The sequence below is a fragment of the Eubalaena glacialis genome, chromosome 19, assembly GCF_028564815.1.
Source record: "Eubalaena glacialis isolate mEubGla1 chromosome 19, mEubGla1.1.hap2.+ XY, whole genome shotgun sequence".
In the NCBI taxonomy this organism is placed as follows: domain Eukaryota; kingdom Metazoa; phylum Chordata; class Mammalia; order Artiodactyla; family Balaenidae; genus Eubalaena; species Eubalaena glacialis.
In genome coordinates this window covers 52,369,122-52,390,042 of record NC_083734.1, presented here as the reverse complement: position 1 = coordinate 52,390,042, position 20,921 = coordinate 52,369,122, and the positions used below count along the sequence as shown (strand labels likewise).

Here is a 20,921-nt window from a genome sequence, read left to right as displayed (position 1 = left end):
GCTGGAGTCAGGCTCCACACAGTGGGCAGTGCTGGAAGCTGTAGGTGAACCCAGATGTCGGGGGAGGTGAGAATAAATCCAACGGCAGACAGTGGTGATGAGGAGTTTGAGGAGGTGGCATGCATTTTCCAAGGAAGTGCCTGCTGGCTCTCTGCTGCATCTCCTTTGGAAGTGCTATCCACTTTATTTTGGTCCCCATTTTGCATATGAGGTTAACCTGGGTGACTCAGAGCAGAGAAACAAGACACCAGAAGTTACCCAGACATGCACAGCTGGGACTAGAGTTCGTTTTTCTCATCTCCCAGTTCCATGATCTGTTCCTAAACTATAGCTTTTTGTGCTTTTCACATAAAAGTTAGTCCTTGATGAACACTGTGGGTTTAAATTTTAAAAGAACCACCTTGATTATTAATGAAATTGGGGGGAGGGTTAGGTGAAAGAAACTTGTGTAACGAAATGTGTCCTGAGCTTGACACTGTGCTGTGCCTTTCTTTGTGGCCCTGCATCGCTGACCCAGACGGCTTCCAGAGCGGGTTGGATTTTGACGTCCTTAGGATCAACTACAGAAAGGAAAACGGAAACAAGTAGTTTCTGAAGTGACTTAATTCTTTTTTTTTTTTTTTTTTGAAGTGACTTAATTCTAAATGACGTGAAAAGGGAGGGAAGTGGGACTCACTTCCACCTTTGTCATCCCAGGCTGCCAAATGCAGATGGGTCTTGCAATGATTGGTTGATTAATCACTTTGAATGGTTCCCAGGTCTGTCTGAAATCCGTCGGGCAGATGGCTTGGTCTGTGGTTTCATGATGAGCTTTAGTGAAAGACATCAGTAGAATTTTCAGGAGATCATAATGGGAGTCTTAGTTTTGCATTTATCTGCCAGCGATCGTCACAAGATGAGGATTTTAAAAACACACCTAAATGCACACTGACCTCCACCTGACAAGGAGTGGCCTCTGTTCCCTCCGATGGCTCGGCCGCAGTGCCGGCAGCAGGGCGGGGAGTCTCAGGAGCATCTCCTAACTGCTGGGGACGCAGCGGCCTTTCCCAAGGGTCAAACCCCAAGGAGCCAGCTGGGGCTGTGTTGCTTCACCTGACTCAAGGGGCACTGCACACACCCATGATGCGCTTGGTCCAGGTTTGGAAATAGACCTCAGCAGACCCTCCTTCTTCCAAGAACGCCGTCCTGTCACCACCAGCTGCCAGGGCAAGAGGCGGGTGAGTGGACAGAGGCGTGGCAGCCAATGCTGACTGCGTGCAGATGTGAAGACAAGGAGAGTGTCGCCACTGCCTCACTGCAGGGCTTTCCTCCTGATTGGCTCTCCTTGCACGTGTTGTGTGTAATTATGACGGCACAATATTTGTCCCGCTTCTTTACTTAAGGTTACAAAGCAGTCTTTTCCCCATATCATTAAAATATTCATAAACAACAGTTTAATAGCTTGTAGTTATTTCATTGTGGTTGTTCCATAATTAATCATTTCTCTATTATTGGTCACATAGGTAGTTTCTGAATTTTCACTGTTATAAATAAAACACTGCAAAACATACCTTGTTTCTACATTCTTCGTTTCTGGTTCAAGATTGATTCTTGGGAGCAGACTTACTGAGGAAAGGATACAGATGTTTTCTGTCCTTCGTGTGTCTGTCCTTTCCAGAAGGATTGTGCCAGCTCATACACCCAAGGCGTCGTATGTGAGTGGCCGCAAATTGAGCATCACTCAAAAGAGTGTCGCCCGGTTGTCTGTTGCGTTTTTTCTTCCTGTGCTCGAATTACCCCACGGGGGCCGGGGAAGCAAGCCCAGCTCCCCTCACACGCCCCACTGGGAGGCCTGTGATGCTGCTGGCCCACCTCTCACATCCTCACCGCTGGCGTTTTCAGTCCAGCGATGCTGCGCCCAGGACTACGTGTGAATTTAAGAGGTGGAATCTAGGCCTGACTAGGTCTGTTTTGATGTTGAACAGGTGAAGGATTGTGTGGTGAAGAGCTGGGCCCACAGAGGTCTTCCCGTTGCCCTCGGCTTCTGGGAGGTGACCCGTGTCCTGCCCGACAGGAGTGTCTTGATTAGGGTGTGGGGCCCGTCCACTTGGAGGCTGAGAGCAAGGCTTTGGGGGGCTCCAGGGCCCCGGGGGCCTGCCTGGTCAGCAGAGCTCTGTGCCTGCTGTCACACGGGGGTGCCGGAGGGGCCCACCCGCTGCTCCTGTGCAGATGGGGAAGGGAAGAAAGTGAAGTGGAGGCTGAGTTTTAAGATGTGAGGTTAGACGTACAGGAGTCTCAAAGATCACGGCGAGGCAAGGAGGTCCTCCTGGCGTGGCCGAGCCTCCCCCCAACCCCCGTCTGACGCGTCGTCGTCCCCTCACCCCTTCTCTTCCCACCGCCTCCTGCCTCTGTCACCTGTTTCCATCTCCGTGACCGTTTCGTGTTTCCTAGGATTCCCGGGCGGCTGAACGACAGGAGGACCCCCCTGGGCGAGCTGAACTGGATCTTCACGGCCATCACGGACACCATCGCATGGAACGTGCTTCCTCGGGGTGAGGCTGCCCGGCCATGGACTGGCGGGAAGGCTGCTGCCCCGGAGTCAGGAGACTCTGGCGCTGGGGTGTGAGAGAAATCAAATGGGAGGACTGAGTTCCCCTCAGTGAAGAAACCTGAGGGGGTGGGCGGGAGAAGGCAGGGACCCCGAAGGTTCTGCGAGGATGAAGTGAATCGCGCACCAGGTCGAGAGCAGTGCTGCAGGGCGAGTGCAGAGAAGCGTCTGCTCGGGTCCTTAGTGTTTTCAGGGCAGATTAAGGGCTCATCTGCCTTCCTAGTCACACACCATCCATATTTCTTAAAACCCAAATTACTACTATAGTATAAGACACGTTCATGTTTTTCTGTGACCAGTTGGTTGGGTCCTGCTGTTTGTTCACATTACGTGTGTCATGTAGGTGCTGCCAGTGGAGAATGTGCATGTCAGTTCCAACCTGCTTGTTGCAACTTCTGGTAGAAGGACAGTAAATTTGTATATTTGGCTTTAAATGCTGGACGTGAATCACTGAAGTCACCTTTTTATCTTTTCTCTGCCCTCAGATCTCTTCCAAAAGCTCTTCAGACAGGACCTGTTGGTGGCTAGTCTGTTTCGAAATTTTTTATTGGCGGAAAGGATCATGAGGTCGTATAACTGCACCCCCGTCAGCAGCCCACGCCTGCCGCCCACGTACATGCACGCCATGTGGTAAGTGTCTCTCCCCAGACCAGCATCAGGTTCTCTAAGGAGCATGGTTTTCCCGTTTCTGCGATAGTCCAAGTGTAAGGGAATTATCTGAACAAAATAGGAAGACGTGGCTCCAAACGTGGAGGCCTGAGTGGTGTACACAAGTTAATAAGGTCAACCCTCAGCTCTGCCTGAGTCCCCTGCAGAAGTGCAGGTGCCTCTAAGGGTCATCCAGGGCTGAGCGGGACCAGTGCCTACAGAGGCCCTGCAGTTCATAGCTCGGGGTGGAGAGGGCCTGCGGGTGAGTTTCTGACTCTGTAGGGATTGATATTGAGGAAAGAAACTGCCAGCTGAATTCATGAAGTGTATCCAAGATTGCTTCAGAGAATTAAAACTGTTGGGTTCATGACCAGTTAATTTGCATGCTTATTTCACACATATACACACGCTGTCACACACACACACCCACGAGTGTGATCTTTATGACGCTTGTATGTTGATAATAAATTTCCTTCAAAACTGGATTACTGGGACTTCCCTGGTGGTCCAGTGGTTAAGACTCTGCGCTTCCAATGCAGGGGGTCTGGGTTCAATCCCTGGTCAGGGAACTAGATCCCGCATGCTGCAACTAAGAGCCCACATGCCGTAACTAAAGATCCCACATGCTGCAACGAAGATCCCGCATACCAAACTAAGACCCGGCGCGGCCAAATAGATAGATATTAAAAAAAAAAAAAAAAAAACTGGATTACTGCTCCTTACACTACTGCTAGTAGTAAGTACAGTATGATAACAGCAGTAATAATGGAAATTGTTTTGAATCTAGACATTATATCTGAAGGCGTTTGGTTTCTTCCTGTTTCCTTGCTTTTGTGACACAAGCAGAATTTGAGGAAGTACTAAAATGGGGCAGTAACAAAGGAAAATGTGTCTTAGTTATATTCAGAGAGAAATCCTAATACGAAATATTTAAAAAGAGTAATTCACTTAGGTTTAGCCCTAAAAACCATTCTATGGTGTATTTTCATGGTCAGGTTTATTTTGGGTAGTGATTTTTTTTTTTTTTTTTAATATGTGCATGACCACTTTCCCCCGACTCTGTAAACCCAGAGAACTAAGAAGAAGGTGGTAAACTCACTTCCTCTCATCCACTCAAGGAAAATCAGGAATTAACATTCTTATCTGTGAGATAAATCAAGATGCATTATGCTGGCCAAGCACCAGACTATAAACAGAAATCAAGTTAAAACATGCCTCATCCATATCCTTTGGAAGAGCTTATAGAATAAACTAGAGAACAAGTTATGGAGAAACAGAGAAATAGGAGTAGACCGCACGAAGAGTCTCTGTGCAGCAGTTTAGATCCTGTGCGAACAGAGTGGCAGGACAGCAGACGCAGTTTCCTTCACTCCATGAAGATTAGAACTGGGGAGGTGGGGTTGAAAAGCCTCTCTAAGACTTAGGATAAATAATTAGAAAGAAAACCCACATTTCTGAAGGAGGAGATCCTCAAAACAGCCTTATCCTTTAAGTAAAGTGATGCCTTAAATTCTATTTTTTCTGAACCAGGTTTTTATAAAACATCTATTATTAAAAAGGAAAGAAAAAGAAAAAAGAGCTGAACAGGGTCAGTGCTGCGACTAGTCATGGATAGAAAACTAGTTAAGCCACAGGAAAAGGGCATCACACCAGCTGCCCAGTGTGAACGGCCTCCTGGGTGACTGGGGCCACTGGCCAAGCAATTCCCCCCAGGAGGAGGAAATACAGGGTGGACGCGAGGCGCCAGCTTTTAGTGAGAAGCGGCCTATGTCCTTCCCTCCATCTGCCCACCCCACCAAGTCCATGGGACAGTCTTCCTTCTTGTGCATGTTTCTCTGGATATAAAACTGCCTCCTTTAAGATGTGCTCAGCTGCAAAGAGTAAAAAAACAATGTGTTGTCCCGGAGAAGAGAGTAAGGAGCACAGCCTGAGCAGAGAGCAGACAGAACAGACAGGGAAGATGACAGCAGGAGAAGGGGACCCAGGGAGGAAGCACGCAGAGATGGCCGGTGCGGAACAGTCACACCTGTCTCTCTTCATCATCCCACAGATCTTTCTCTAGTATTGGCCTCTTAGAACATTTCTGAATTCTGGGATTTGTATAAGTGCTGTTTAATATAAGGTCCAAAGTCTAACAGCAGCGTCTCATAATCCCTCCCGTCTCTGTTACTGATACCTTTCCATGCCCTCCTCTAAAACTAGGAATATGGCCCTCTTGCCTGCGAGTTTAGCTCTCCGTGAATCTCATAAAACAAATCCTCATTTGTATTTATTTGTTGTACAGAGAAACGTGAGCTAACACAGCAACCCACAGAGACCCAGATAAACATGTGGAAAGCCTCCCGAGTATCCCGGGGCGCATGGAATTGCTAGCAGTTATACATGCACCCTTGGGGTCTTTCTACTTCCCTGGTTCCAACCTCCCTGCGCATTCCAGGGCCCCTCTGCAGCTGATATGTACCCTGAAGACTTGAGTACAATCTAGTCCCTCCATCCTGCAAAGCGCACTGTCTGTGGCCTGATACCCTCCCCACTCCCTTTTAGGCGAATCCTGATTGTTGCACGTTGGTTTCTTTGGGAAGCGGACTCAGAGGTGGGGGTCAGCATTAGGATGCTGTGAGGGAGGGCTCTGGGGATCACAGCCCTGGACAGGGAGGCGGCCTGACCCATGACCCAGCCTGGACCAGCACATTCCCAGCCGGCATTGTTGGACCCTGACATCTCCCGCTTCACTCCAGCCCCTGCTGCCCTATCCACTTTGCATCCACCCATTCCAGCTCAGGAGAGGGACTAAGCAGGTTGCTGAGGAAGAACCAAGGAACGGGACTGGTGAGACAGTCAGAGAGGCTTTGAAAAAGAATGCCATTTGTCAGAATATTAGCTATAAAAGGGGAAACTGGGGAGAATCCCAGTACCTAACAGAATGGGGATGTAATTGAGATACATATATTTGAAAAAATGTAAGCCATCTTAAAACTTTGTTTGTGAAGATTATTTATTATTATACAAAATATATGTTAAATGACAAAAACAGAACACCAGACTGGATCAGCAGTATAATTACCTCTCTGTTATGCATGGGAAAAGGGCTGGATAGAATTATAACAAGATGCTAATGGTGCTAATACCAGGACAGGAGGATTGGAATGAGAATGCTCCCTTTTAAAAGTTGGTAGATATTACTTTTGTAATTAAAAATCTACATGTAGATGTTTTAAGCCTTTGAAACACTAAAAGCTATTTTTTAAAATTAAGTTATTAAGGTTGAAGTCTCCCTTGTCAAAAATGCAAAACTGGAGACAGAAGAATCATTGTGTGCTTCTTTGCATGAAAAAAAATGTAACTAGTAGAATTCCCTGAGGTTTAGTACCGCACTTGATCTCATTTAGTATTTTTTAAATGTTGTAGAAAGAGCTCATTAAAATCCTGAGTTGGAAATCATTCACATGCATTAGACTCGTCCCATATTTGTTACTGTACAGCAAACGTACAGCAAACGGGATTGTTACTGAAACAACAGTTGCAGGGATAATTTAACAAGTAGTTGCATACTCACTATGCACAGGACACTGGGAGGCCTTGTAAAGAACGTAAAAAGCCTTTCTAAAAAGGTAAGAAATCATGCCTGAGTATTTATTGAGTATCAAGCACTGGCGACCCAGCCTGGACACATTGTGCATTTCCAGGTAGGCGTCACCCCCTTGCACGTGGCCCTCGTGTCACTGCAGACACAGACTCAGGGTCGGACTATGTGGGGTCCTGGTATTGTGTCCAGCCGCCACATTTAACACGGCCCTCTGATTGGACCGTGCTACCGTGTTGTAGATCTAGGGAGGAGAAAACCACTCAGGGTGGGTGATAACCTTTATTTCTTTATGACATCATGCAGAATTGTCTCATGCCAAGTCAGAGACCAGAAATACTTGGTATAAACACTGGGTCAGGCAGCTGTATAGGGCGTGCAGCCGTATAGGGCATGCAGCCACATTGAGGGCCACTGACTTGGTTAAGATGGAAAGACTGCCACATGTTTTCCCTCCTCCCCTGGGGGTAGTTAAAGGTAGTGGTTGAAATATCAGTTGGTAACACCAGATCCAGTGGCTTTACAAATGGGGATTTGTTCCTCTTTCCTGTGTAGCTGAGTGGCTCACGGGAGGGACACGGATCTCCGCTCTTCCCCGCGGCCGTGTGTGGTGCCTGGTCTAGGGAGGCTGGGGATGTGGTCTCTGTCCTGGGTGGCAGGTGTCCAGCTCAAAGTCCTGTCCTTAGGGGAGGTGGGAGAGCGGAGGGAACAGGCAGTGGGCTCAGATGCAAAGGCAGGAGAATGTGAGGCCCGGAAACCTGGAAGGTCATGCTCGCCTGCACTCAGGTTTGCCAGCCGCCCCTGAGGTCCGAGGCGCCGCATGGGCTCCTTGCCAGTGAAGCGTTGCCGTGGGCTTTCAGCAGAGCTCATTCGGGTGATGAAACACTCAACAACAATGCCCATAGCTCTTTCTCCCGCCTCGTAAATAGACGAAAGTTTGTATGTCCCCAGGGAGTGCACAGCCAAGGTAGTCGGAAAGAGCATTTGGAATAAATAATTTACCGTCTAGTTACTATATTCCTTGGTTGGTGATGGAGAGGTTGAATTTTCAGCAGGGGGAGGAAGGGAACAAAGCCTAACAAAAATTGAGGTTAAAACACAAAGTCATATACATTCACACTTTGCTTCAGGCGGGGGTGCCAATGATGAAATGCTCAGCACCCGGCTTCTGTTTAATTTTTGATGCAAAGCCATCGGGGAGCTGTTTGCCTTCACTTTCAATTTCAGCAGGTCCTGAAACCTTGCATTTCTCCGTGGTAATAACCTGTGCGTTCCTTCCCATCGAGCGAGCCTGGCTGGCTGACTGATCAGTGCAGATGGAGCCGGGCGCTCTTGGAAGGCTGTCCTCCTGGCCCACTCCTTGGGTGCCTGCCATCTTAGGCCCGTTTCCTGAAAACCCGAGCTCTTGCCTGGATGGCACGTTCTCCAGGCCGTGATTCATCAGCAGCCCACGGCTCAGAGCCCGGCTGGTCTGCGCCTCGGGGTGGGGAGGCCCGGGATCCTCCCTCCCTGGGGGCGCAGCCTGTGTGGCTGGTCACAGGGGCTGTGGGAAGTGCGAACGCGGACACCTCCCAAGTTCCATGCTCGCCTGGGTGCCACGGCTCAAGGTTTTACAGGACTTGCTTTCCCACTTTTCCTTAGTGAGAATCCCAAATTAAGACTCCAAGTTCATTTTGATTTTACCCTAGAAAATGTAGCCACTTTTAACCAACTGAGTAAATGCTCAGCAGAGGGTACCGTCATGCTGCTGAAAAGGCTGCCATGTGATCTTGGGCTTGATGGGAACTCTGAGGTCCCCAACCTGACCCTTTCCTTTTGTACAGAATCAACGACCACAGGCCCCAGAGGGAGGCCGGCTAGCCCAGTGCCAGCCTGCTGCTCTCTCCCGGCCTCGGCCTGGGGCTCACTGTAGCCTCACTGCTGGCTGGCAGTCTGTTTGGCCACTCGGTGTCCAGTAGGTCTTAGGTGTTCTCCCACGCCCTCTCCTTTCCTCCTGTCCTCCTCGGTGCCTTGAACGGAGTCCCTTGTCCCCTCTCACTTAGACAGCTGTGCCCCTCCAGTCATGGCCCTGCCTTGCTCCCGGTGACACAGGCAAGTCCCTCCTCCGGGGCTTCCTTTCAAGCCAGCAGTCTCCTCTGAGCTGCTTTTGTGGCTGGCGGGGACTCGACCTCACTGAGTGATTGGACCCAGGTAGGGGCCAGCCCTGGGGAGCCGGCAGGCCCAACAGGCCACACTTCTCAGAAGATTTGCGCCCAGGCCCCGCTGCAGCTGCGTTGGGTTTTGTTTCGCTCCTTGGAAAGGACTGAGGCGGCAGTAGTAGGTCTCGCCAGGGCAGCCTAGTTGCTCTGATACTCTGTCTAGGACACCCCAGCAGGGACGTCTTTAATGGGTTATAATTCTTCTTGCCTCGTGATTTTGAGGAGATGGTTCTGAAAGGGCACAGAAGCCAGCTTTACAGAAGGTGCAGTTTCGGGGTGCCCACTGTGTAGCAGCTGTAGCAAGACCACCAGCTGCCCTGGACCCCCTCTGCCCACGTCACCTCCCCCAACTGGTGCACACTTTCTTCTAACTCTTGAAGTTAAAACTTTTTATTTGATTAAATTCAAGGAATCTTTATAGAGCTTAATTGCAATAACTGACTTGACTTCTGTCTTAACAGAGAGTAAGTGTCTCCCTCAATGCTGCAGAATAACCATTTCGCCTGCAGTCTGGGCACTTATTGAGCATATGGGAGCTATTTATTGCCCGCACTTTGAGGAACTTTTGATTATCTCCTGATTGCCTCTTAATTAGATTGGTGGGGGAAGGGCGTGCTTGTGCAGAAGGGGCCAGTCTGGGAAAAAAGAAATATATTCCACATATTTGAAAAATGAAAAAGAGTTCTCTAGTCTTTTGTTCATCTTACATTTTTACTGTTTTTCTGCATGTTTTCATTTTTTATTCTTGTTTTGATCCTTTATGAAGACCCATGAAAAGGTGCCTCTTGCACACAAACAGGCAGTTATTAGTCTAAATAAACCTAACATGGAATCCTTGAGTGTGTCAGGAAATTGCGCTGGGAAGAGATTGCAATGCCGGAAACTAAACCCCTTGTTCTGACCATCACTTTCTTTCCATGAGGAGCACGTTTCTAAAAGAAAGGGGGGGGGGGTCAGAGTGAGAAAATCGTTATATCCTTGGGAATCCGCACTTGGATCTGGGACCACAGAGAAAGTAAGAGGATCGTTTGTGTCCAGTTTAGAACCAGTGTTAAACGTTGCCAGGAAATAGCAGGCCTCTGTGTGTGTCCCTCCGTGTCAGCCACCCTCCGAGACCTTCATGGGACCCTGTGTGGGAGACACGATCTGTAGCCTGCCTCACAGGTGGTGAAACTGACCCTGGGGAGGTGACACCACGACCCAGTCGGCACTGCCTTGTCTTGCACATCTTGTAAGCGTGCGGAGCTGGGTCCGGCGCCACAAGAAGTTGGAGAAGGTGGCCAGGCCTACTCATCAAAGAGGCTGCTGCATCCCCAGCGTACAGAGCACCACCTGTCTTGTCCCAAGTGGTTTGTGTTGGGCACAGGTGCCGACCACCCACAGAGGGGTGCAGGGCCCTGGCAGTGGGTGGGCCAAGGCGGACCCTTTCTCCCAGCCCCACCTGGCCCGTCTCTGGTGAAGCACCTTGGCCTGACCGCGGCCTTTCATGGCAGGTTTGTGTGTGATGCTGCCATGGTCCGATCACCCAGTGCCCCAGCTGCCATCAGTGTGGGCAGGCTGCCGCGCTAGGTGGGCTCAAGTTGGGGGCAGAAACTGCGTTAGAAAGTGGACAAGTCTCTTTATTTTTCCTGAGCTTTTTCTCCTTTCAGTTTGAAGAGAAAAGCTGTCATAAACAAAATGGCTTTAGCTAGCTGAGAGTTCCTCACCTCCTGTGCCCTTCACCAGCGGCTCTGCCCCGACTCAGCCACCCACGGGCTGCTCTGCTGTCAGGTCCCTCTGGGTGAGCCCGTCAGTAATGCTTTGTGTTCCTCTCTGCTCTCTCCCCAGGCAAGCCTGGGACCTGGCTGTCGACATTTGTCTCTCCCAGCTGCCGACCATCATCGAAGAAGGCACGGCATTTCGGGTGAGTCCTCCCAGGGCATCCTGCGTGGTCCACTGCGGCAGCTGCTTCTCTGGCCACCTGGTCTGCAGAGCCCCTGGTCGGGTGTCAGAGACAGCCCTCACCCACCTGGGAGAAGATGCATTATCCAGAAGCTTAAAAGATTGCACCAACCAGGGGTTAAAGTTAGATTATGAAATGGTCAGCTGTTAAAAACATCTTCTCTACAGTGTTGCTGTCATATGTCTGCTTTTCTTGATGCGCACTCCCTGATCCCAGGTTCTCAGCCTTTTTACCGTGAACGGATGCTCTCGACTTGCAGCCCTGCTGCCCAGTGGCCAGGTGAAGCCTCTAAGGCTGAGGCTTGGCCCCGAGGGCATGTCTGGTCCCCATGTACTTTCCTAGGTGGTGGTCTGGTCATCCTTGAGTTAATGTTGTTTCACTTGTGGCTCCTGAGGCAGGCAAATCGACTCTCCCCCCACCCCCCCGGGGGTCATTACAGCAGCTCACCAAGAACCCCCTGTTGCGTCCCCTGCACATACAGCCCCTCCTGTTTTCATTCAAGATTTGTTCATTTGATGAGCGTTTGCTGTGCGTCAGACACCACGTCTGGGTGCACGTGGGTGAGACCCGGTCCCTTCCCTCAAGTAACCCTTGAGAAGAGAGAAAAGCCACCCATCAAGTTAGAGCACAATTAGATCCCCCATCTGACCCTCCAAGGGACCAGGCAGGTGTTCGGGACTTGGGGGAGTGGTGGGGGGAGCCGGGAGGAAGCAGGTGACTCCAAGCTGTCCACTGAGGGGACGGGTTGGAGGGTGGGGCTTGGAGATCGGAGTCACTGGCCTTTTCTCCCCACACCGTCGTCTCCGGGCCCCATTGGAGAGACCACAGTGGGCAGCTTAGCCCCCCGGTGCCTCAGTTTCCTTGTTTTAAAACGGGAACTATAGTTGTATCCAATTCAAGGAGCACGTGAGGACTGGAGGACGGAGCCTGGCACGTGGTACATGCTGGACGCAAGGGTTCTTGACCCTTGGTGTATTCACAAAGCCCTGACTGAGGCCAGAGGCACCCACGTCTCACTGCAGAGGTTTTTAACTTTCAGTGCACATCACAACCATCAGGGAAGCTTTCAACCTTACTGAGTCAGGGGCCTGGGTGCGTGTGTGTGTGTGTGTGTGTGTGTATGTGTACATATGTATTTCTGTGGGGGGTGTACGTGCATATATATTTGTGTGCCTGTGTATATCTATGGGGTATGAGTGTGTGTGTTCTCTGTGGGGTGTGTGTCCGTGTACATGTGTGTACGTGTGTGCATGTCTGTGGTGGGGGGGAGGGTTGTATGCATGTGTGTTAACTCAGGTGATTTCGATGCCCCTCGAGACTGGGGTAACTGGACTATGAGGCCCTCCCTCTCTATTTTATCTTATCTTTCCTCCTTCATTGCTTGAATTTTTTTCCCATTTTATTATGAACATTTTCAAACCTACAGCAAAGTTGGAAGAATTCTGCATCGAGCACCCGTGTGCCCACTGCTGGGTTCTCCACCAGCACTTGCAGTGCCTGCTCCAGCAGCTCGCCGCTCTCCACCCACCTTTCCTTTAACGCACTTACAAGGGAGTCGAAGCCGGCCTTGCATCTTGAACCCTGAAGTGGGCGCCGGCAGGGCCTTCACTTGGCTCTCGCCTATGTGTTTGGCATTGCCTGGGAGACCCTAAACCCTGAGGCAGGGGCAAGTCTCCGTGGGGAACAGTCCTGGCCTCCTGCTCCTCACACGCTCCACCTCCACAGGGACAGGGCCTGTCCCCACAAACGTGTTCGGGGACCTCGTTCAACTCGTGCTTTTTTGTGCTCTGTGCCTGGTTTTCCTTTGTACCGTCAAGGGGTCGGAGCTGCACACCTCTCAGATAAAGTCCCACGGTTCTGTGTCCTCACCCCTCCCTCCAGTGCCAGGCCTCCTTTCAAGCCTCCTTTCATTTCTCATCTACTAGATTCAGGATTCTGCCTCTGGGAATAATCTCACCAAATTGTCACTGGGAGGGGTACCTGATGGAGGCCACACGCTAGCTGTTTTATTTAGTTTTCATTCTTTTGGAAGCATAACATACACATAGAAGATTGCAGGCATCGTAACGTGCAGCTTGGTGAATTTACAAGTTGAGCGCACTTGCGTAACCAGCACCCGCTCAGACCATCAGCGGTCCCCCGAGGCCCCTCCCGCTCTGGCCACCACCTCTGCCAGGGTGTGTGCTGCCCTGAGGGGTTTGTACTTGGGTAAATAGAATCCTTGTGTCTGGCTGCCTCCACTCAATGCCAAGTTTGCTGCATTCAGTTGCAGCTCACTCCTATCACGGTGCGGAAACCCCAAAGGTCACGGTCCATCCCATGGACCTCACAAACTGCTGGCCACTGCTCAGCTGAGACGCTGGAGTCTGAGACAGAAGGAGAAATCAGTCATGCTGGGCCTGTCTTTCTGTGAAATTTTGATATTTTGTTCATTATAGATCAATACTTGATGTTTTCCACCTTTTTTTTTTTCCTTTTGGCTATTCTGGTTCATTATGTAAAGGTATTTCATTGAGATTTTATCTTGTATTTCCCTGATGGTTAATAGAGTTGAGCCCTGTTTCGTGTTTTTATTGGCTTTTTGAATATCCTCTTTTATAAATTGCCTGTTCGAGTCATTTGATCATTTTTCTTTTGCGATATCTGTTTCTTATCGATTTGTAGTGGTTCTATTTATATTCTGAATACAAATCCTTTGTCACACATTGTGAATATCTCTCTTCATTCTGCAGACTTCATTTTCACTTTTTTAATGTTTTTACTTGATGAACAAAAGTTTCTTGTTTTACCATATCCAGTTTACCAGTGTTTTTTCTTTTATGGTTAGGGCTTTTGGTATCCGTTTAAGAAATCTTTACTTACTGTGAAACAGCCGACCTAAGTGTGTTTGGACTGGGGATGGCAGGTGAGAAGAGCAGGAGTGTGTTGAGATGAACTGGCTCTCCTCCTCCCCACAATGACCTCACAAGTCACGGTGGATTGGCCCCCAGGGTCAGGCGCGGCTCTTTGTGCCCAGAGCTGGCCTTTCTGCTCTTAGTCCTTTGCGCTTGGCACCTGTTTTCAGACCCCCCAGCCCGTCTGACACGTGGGCTGACCACAGGGTTGACCACCTGGCGTCAGAATCGTCCCAGGAGGCCCAGGCCACATGGCCACATGACTCAGAGCCTCTGCCCACGGCCTGTGAGCTCTCCTCCAGAACACTCATCCTGGGTTCTGCTTCTTCCCCCCCAAGAATCTACACAGTATTTCCGGGAGGTAATCATGAAGATTTGGCCCAAAACATCAACTCTGTGAATAATCTCAGGCGCTCACGGGGCAACTCTTGAGCTGCTCTGTGAAGTGTTACTTAAAATGCTGAACCACGCTTATGGTGGGGGGCTGATCTGATCTGTCATCTTCCCCGTGGCTTTAAGAAGCATGACAAACCTCACAGCATACTTCGATGGCAATGGCTTTTCCCTCTTTGTCAGCTTTAGGTGAAAAGATCAGGAATGTTTGTCATTCGGGACGGAGCGGCTTCTTCAGCAATAAGCAGCGTGTTTGCATCCATAAGGCAAAACTAAGTGAAGGAAATGGGGGGAGGTGGAATTATCTGAGTTTCCCGACTTCCCCTCCCAGGCTGAAGGTCCCCCTCACTCAGTACAGCTGGGGAGGGAGCATTTAACAAGATTATTGTTTTTAAACCAATTTGTGAATAACTCACACTTAAAAACAGGAAAATCACTTTGGGGGCTCCATCCCAATCCCCAAGTTGCCCTCCAAATTTGATTAACTTCACGTACACTGACTTTGCAAGAACATGCATTCCTAAGTGTGAAAGTCCTCTGCCGAATTCTCACGCAACACTGACTTCTTTACAAGGGGCACCATGGCTCTGACCACCAGGCCTCTCTGTGGAGGGTGCGGCGGGAACACGCCTGGTCTGGCTCGCAGCTGTGCCGGAGCCCTGCCCATGGCTTGGAGTCCTCTATGCGCACACTTCCACATGTGCAGGAACCTGGGGTCACAGCCCACATCCCTGCCTTCCCACCCACCCTTCCTTACACAGACACCTGCTTTCCCCCTGGGGAGACAGAGTGGGACAGAGAAGAGTGGGCCAGAGGCAGAGATTTGGAATTCTTTCTGTCTGGAGCTCAGGGACAGCAGAGCTGCGTATTAAGTGGAAATGCCTATGTAAGACAGAAAACCCAGCAGTCCTACTGCTTGGTCTCTCAGTTCCCGGACCTCCTTCTGACAGCCTGGGCCCCCTCCTACCTGAGCCGCTACTTCTGCAGTTTCCCTCGTCCTCGTCATCTCCACTAAAGGCATCCCCTCCGCAGTGCCTGCGTGAGGACAAGCCACCCTCCGCACCCCCACTGCCAGGCTTGGGAAGCCCGCTGTGACCTGCTGCGGTCACTACCCTCCAGGGGCCTTAAATGCTGCCCGGCGGGCTGCCCGGACACATCTCCTTCATTCCTTCCCGTCCCCTCTCCGCTCGCTCTCCCCTCCATCCACAGCACCTCCTTTTCCCACCTCGCTGAGAGACAGGAGCGATAGAGGGATCCTCTGTAAGTCCCACCACGTTGGCCCTTGTCCTGCATCCCGGCCCATCTGTGTTGCATCTCCCGCTCCCAGCAGTGCTGCCCCCAACCTGTGCGCCAGGCGTCCACTCGCCAAGGCCCTCGCCCAGCACCTCCCTCCTTCATCAGCAGTTTCCCCCTCTTACAAATACGCCCTTATTCTCCCACCTTTAAAAAGAAATTCCTAGTCACGTGATCCCATCCAATTTCCCGCCCCCGCCCCCCCATGTCTCTCCTTCCCCTTTGCAGCCAGACTCCTGCAAGGAACTGTCTATTCTTGAGTCTCTGAATCATCTTTTCTTCTGTTTGAACCCAGTCCGGTTGTGCTTCTGCCCACTACCAGGGCCCTCCTGTTACATCCTTAATGGTCTCCAGGGCCCTCCTTGTCACCGTCAGCTCTGGACCTTGGTCCTGCCTGACCCTCTACAGTCATGGAAGGTGTCGACCATGTCCTCTCCCTAAAACACTCCTCCCTGGCATCCTGGCCACCACCCACCCCCTGATCCCCCTCTGCTGGCCTTGCCCTTGTGTCTCCATCTCCTTGGCCTCTCACTCTTGCGGGGCTCCAGGGCTCAGCCCGGGGTCCCCTCTGTTTCTCACTTAACTTTAAACTAGATCTGTCTCTCCAGCCCAGACCCGTCTCCTGGACTGCGGGCTCATGTAGGCCATCGTCCCCCTGATGTCTCGGTCAGGTGTCCAGTAGGCACCTTAAACTCAGTGTGTCCAAGCTGAGTTCCCCACGTGCTCCTCCCAAACGTGCTCCTCTTTCAGTCTTCCCGCCTCAGGTCTTGGGACCCCGCTTCCGGGTGTTTAGGCCCAAGCCCCGGCATTAACCTTACTGCAACCCTCTCTTACCCACACCCAGTCTGTCCATGCAGCCTCTGGCTCTGCCGTATGAAACGTCCTGGTCTGACCATGTCTCACCACCTCCTCTGCTATGGCCCGGCCCTGTGTCCCCTCGCCTGGATGGTGGTGGCCGATTAGAGTCGGGGCCTCACAAAGACACACGGCTGAATCGATGGTGGGGGCGGTGTGTAAAGGCAGAGCCAGGTGAAGAAGGAGGGCCCCTGACTAACCCTCTGCTCGTCCCACAGCACAGCCCCTTCTTTGCTGAGCAGCTGACCGCCTTCCAGGTGTGGCTCACGATGGGCGTGGAGAACAGGAACCCACCTGAGCAGCTTCCCATTGTCTTACAGGTGAGTGTCTCCAGGTGGGCCAGATTGACGAGGGAGCTAGAAAACCCTGCAGCCGCCCGGGAGGGGACTAGTTTATTGGGGCTGAGTGTGCTGGTGTGTGACAGCCCTCCTGCTTTGGAGCTAATGCCTCCTTGTCTCCCGGGCTCGCCTGGCGAAGTCACTGAAGCCTCTCCCCCACAATTAAACACTGATCTGGGCTGTCGTCAGCTGCCCTCCCCTCTACCCCCAGTGCTGCTGCCAGCGAGCTCCGTTCCAGCACGGCTGTGGCGTCAGTGCCCCTTCTCTTTGGAAGGACATGAGATGCAAATCAACTGCGGAGAAAATGGGAGAGCCTGAGCAAATTACACACGCAGGTCGTGGGCACTGCTCCTGGCACCTGTGGGTTGCTCACTTCCAGGGGGCTGTGCCCCGCGGTAGCTGTGGGCTGTTGCACTCTCTGGCTGTGCCGTCAAGCGCAGTCACCCGTGTGGCCTGTGTCAGTGTTCACGTGGCACCTGGTGCCCCACGAGTGGTTTGGGAGATCAGTTCTGTGAGTCTCACCCAGCTAAGTTTTGGGTAATGAGATGGCAAAATACCAAAATTCATCACAAGCAGGAAGTTTAGGAAGTTTTCACAGAACTTTTGTTTCAGTTAATGTATATTTATGGGGCAGGTGTAGGGACCAGGTCATGACATAAGCAAAGCTGTTTTGCTCTGAGACAGTGTCAAATGAGATTTAAAACCACTGTCAGTATAGACACCAAGGCCTAATAATTCACTTTAGGCCCTGGAAGAGATTGTGTGCAGTGGGGATGGGGCGGTTGAACTTGGGTGAGAACTGTGGACAGTTGTGGGAGGGGCCGTGCCCGCAGCAGGAAAGGGTGGGCATTTACATCCGTGTCCAGTTAGGAAGTGGGGTCTTAAATTCTGAGAGCTGGCTGGGAAGACCATCACCTTCCCCCCAGAAAGCTGATTAGGTTGCTTTGCCTGACCTGCCCGAGGACGAGGCCTTGCCTCCCGCCAGGAGGGCCCCACTTTCTCACCAGCCTGCTGACCACATCTCGCAGAAGTACCATTCATCTTCACTGGGCCAGACGCGCTCTCTGAGCGTCTCCCACCGCCGAGGACAGTTTGAAAAATAGGTGAACGGCTGACCCCTGTCCCACCTGGAGCGTGGCGGGCCCCCTCCCTGCATGGTCTGCTCTCCCGCTCTGTGCTGACCGCATGGTGGGCTGGGAAGGTGCCTGCGACAGAACTGAGGTCTCATCTGGCTCAGGACTGTGTGCCGGGACCCAGGCAGCAGAGCAGTGAGAGCAGTGTGTGCAGTTGTGGAAATGCCACCACACAGCCTTGTCCTCGTGGCTTGATAATTACGTGGGCACAGGGTGTTGGCCAGGATCCTTCCCTGGAGATATTTTGATGCTTTTTCTGTCTTATGACTGCTTATTTTCTGACACTGTGAAAAGAATGCAGAAATTATTAGTATTCCTCATGTGTGTTTCTAGATTAGTTTGACTATCTTGAGTTTGCAAGGTGAGCAATAAACAAATTTTCAAAACAAAACAAAAAGCAATGATAACAATGCAACAAAGAAAACTCGCCATTTGGCAGGAACCCACGAGTTCTCAGGCAGCGAGTGGAAGGCTGACAGGCAAGGCTATGGGAAAGCAGTGGCCGGTTGGTTGCTGTGCTCCCCAGCTCCTAGGGTCATCCGAATTTTCATGAGAGGAGACTGTGGTCAGCCTCCACTGACCTTCCTATTACTTCAATAATGTGATAGAAAAAATCGGTCCTTTCCAAGCAGGGGCAAGATGCCCAGCACTGAATCCTGCCTGGCAAACAATCCTGTTGTAAATGGCCTCCTATTGACTTTTTCTTTAATGTCCCATTTACAACCCACATGCCCTCAGGGAAAGAGAAGACCCAACTTCCTGATGCCAAAATGAGGGAATGACTCTGAAAGAAAAGAAAGGGGCATCTTCTGTGCAATCTTTCAGACGAACGTAAACCATAGGTTCCTCATCATTCTGATGGGGGAGTCTGTCTGGGCTGTGTCCCACCTGGATCAGTGCAGGAACCTGCACTTAACAAGAAAACCCAACACAATGCAAAGGAGAGCTTGCTTCATTTGGGGTAGCCCGCGGTGTTGGCTTCTTTCTCATTAATTCAGTTATTTTGCCAGAACCTGGGCCCCATTATCCATAAATTATCCCCAGTGCCTTGGCAAGTCAGGAAGTGTTGCTGAAGGGAAAGAGAATTTTAATACAGAGACGTCACAGCTTTTCTAATCCCTGCTACTTTTTCCACTGCCTGCTACTTTTTCCACTGCCAGAGAGCGTTTTCTCCCTCCGAAAACTCAGAGGCATTAACTGAGGACCATCGGGGTAAAATGAACTGTCTCCTTGGACTGATTTGCAGCCTCTCATGTAGATGTAAGCATGAACGTATGCTTTTCCTGGCCAGTCCTGATGTCCTTTTTCACCTTTTAAAAATACAAATCAACAGAAAGGATGGGAAGGAAGATTCTTGAGCCCTGCCACACTGCAAGGCCTGGCCCCGTGGTCTCCTGGTCTGGTGGCCCTGCCTGGACTCAGCATTACTGTCTGCATTCCCTTAGTGGCCCATGTGCAAAGAAGCCCCAGGCAGAGAAGGAGGAATCAATGTTGTGGAAAAGAGAGGGAAGAGAGAAATTTTACAGGATTCCGTGTTAGTACCTTTACACAGATACTACAAGTCAGTGTGGGCATTTCATTAGGAAACCCTGTTTGCTTTCATGGCATCATTTTATTTACAAATAGAATTTTTGGTCTGAAAGTACAGGATTATTATTAGGTGGCATCAGGATAATAACTGGGATGTTATTATTACACATATTATATTCATCGGTGGCTCCAGAATCTCTGATCATCAGATTCCTGGGTCCACCAGGCCAGGACTGGAGCTTGAGAATCTGGTTTTTAAGAAGCAGCTCTATCCAGCAGTCTCAGCGCAGAAGCCTGAGTGCGTTTTTTGTGCACAAGGCAAATGAAAGGTTGTTGCCCTAGCAGCTCTGTTTTAGTTTGGGTATTCGTATCACCATGATTAATCTTCAGTTTGGGTTGCCACAGACAGAAAGATATCCCATTAACTCATTTAGTTTACCAACATTTATCTCTGTAATTTCCCCGGGGTCTGAGGCACACTGAAACAGGATTTTTTTTTTTTTTAAGTACAAATACAAACAAAAGCCAGTCCTTTTTTTAAAAAGTAATTTTAATTTATGTTGGGCCTCAATTATTTAAAAATGTAAATCAACAGAAGGAATCAGGAAGCGGTAACGTTTAGAAAAACCAGTACTTGACATTTTCCCTAGGACTTGTTATTGATGCTGTTTATTTTCCAATGAAACATCAATACCCACAGCACAAAACCCTGCATTGCTGAGGGTCTTGAGTCTCTGAGACAAGTGGGCTGTCTATTGATGCTTTAATGTGTGTTTTGTCAACACGGACAACAGAGTCAGGAAAGATCGCATTGCAGTAGTGATGGTGATGGTTTCCCTTTTACTTTTGCCATCTGTAAATAAGACGTTGTAATGGAGACCTCTTACTGCTGGTCAGTGCACATGAGAAACAAGCAATGCGAACTACGCGTGGTTAGGTTTCTTGGCCCAAGTTGCCATTTCTTCCACTGCAAAGTGCTCTGCTATTTACTTGAAAACACAGAGCTTTATTCACGTTGACAGTGTTTTCAATAACAAAGGGAATCAGTAAACAGAATCTTTACAAGTGTTAGATGTGTTTGATGTCTTTGATTTTTGAGGAATTACACCTGCTTTCACAAACCTAGTAAATGGAAGGTTCTGCTCGCCCTGGATCTCTAGAGACTTGAACCTCTGGCAGTTCCGTTTTCTTTAAAAACAAATAGGGAATTCCTTGGTGGTCCAGTGGTTAGGACTCGAAGCTTTCACTGCCAGGGCCCAGGTTCAATCCCTGGTGGTGGAACTAAGATCTCACAAGCCGCACAGCACGGCAATAAATAAATAAATAGTCAATCAAATCGCTTCTGAGAGATGGAGACATCCTGTAGCTGGATGCTGACACCGAGACTAACATTCATCACACCCCTCATACCAGACGGCATTGTACCAGACAGGCTGCATCTCATTTGATTCTGAAAATAAGCCCAAGTCACATGTTATCATCTCTACTCTTCTTGATGAGGAAACTGAAGTGTCCAGAGGTTGTGAT

General features: G+C 50.2%; 1 protein-coding gene across 2 annotated transcripts in view; it reads left to right on the top strand.

Moving 5' to 3' along the window:
• Positions 1–20,921, top strand: part of RPTOR (regulatory associated protein of MTOR complex 1) — a 338,586-nt gene that overhangs the window by 239,577 nt on the left and 78,088 nt on the right. For both annotated transcript variants that reach the window (XM_061174664.1, XM_061174663.1), the window contains exons 8-11: positions 2,431–2,531; positions 3,073–3,217; positions 10,844–10,919; positions 16,612–16,713. In XM_061174664.1, coding sequence (XP_061030647.1) covers positions 2,431–2,531; positions 3,073–3,217; positions 10,844–10,919; positions 16,612–16,713 — 424 coding nt within the window. The remainder of the gene's footprint in view (positions 1–2,430; positions 2,532–3,072; positions 3,218–10,843; positions 10,920–16,611; positions 16,714–20,921) is intronic.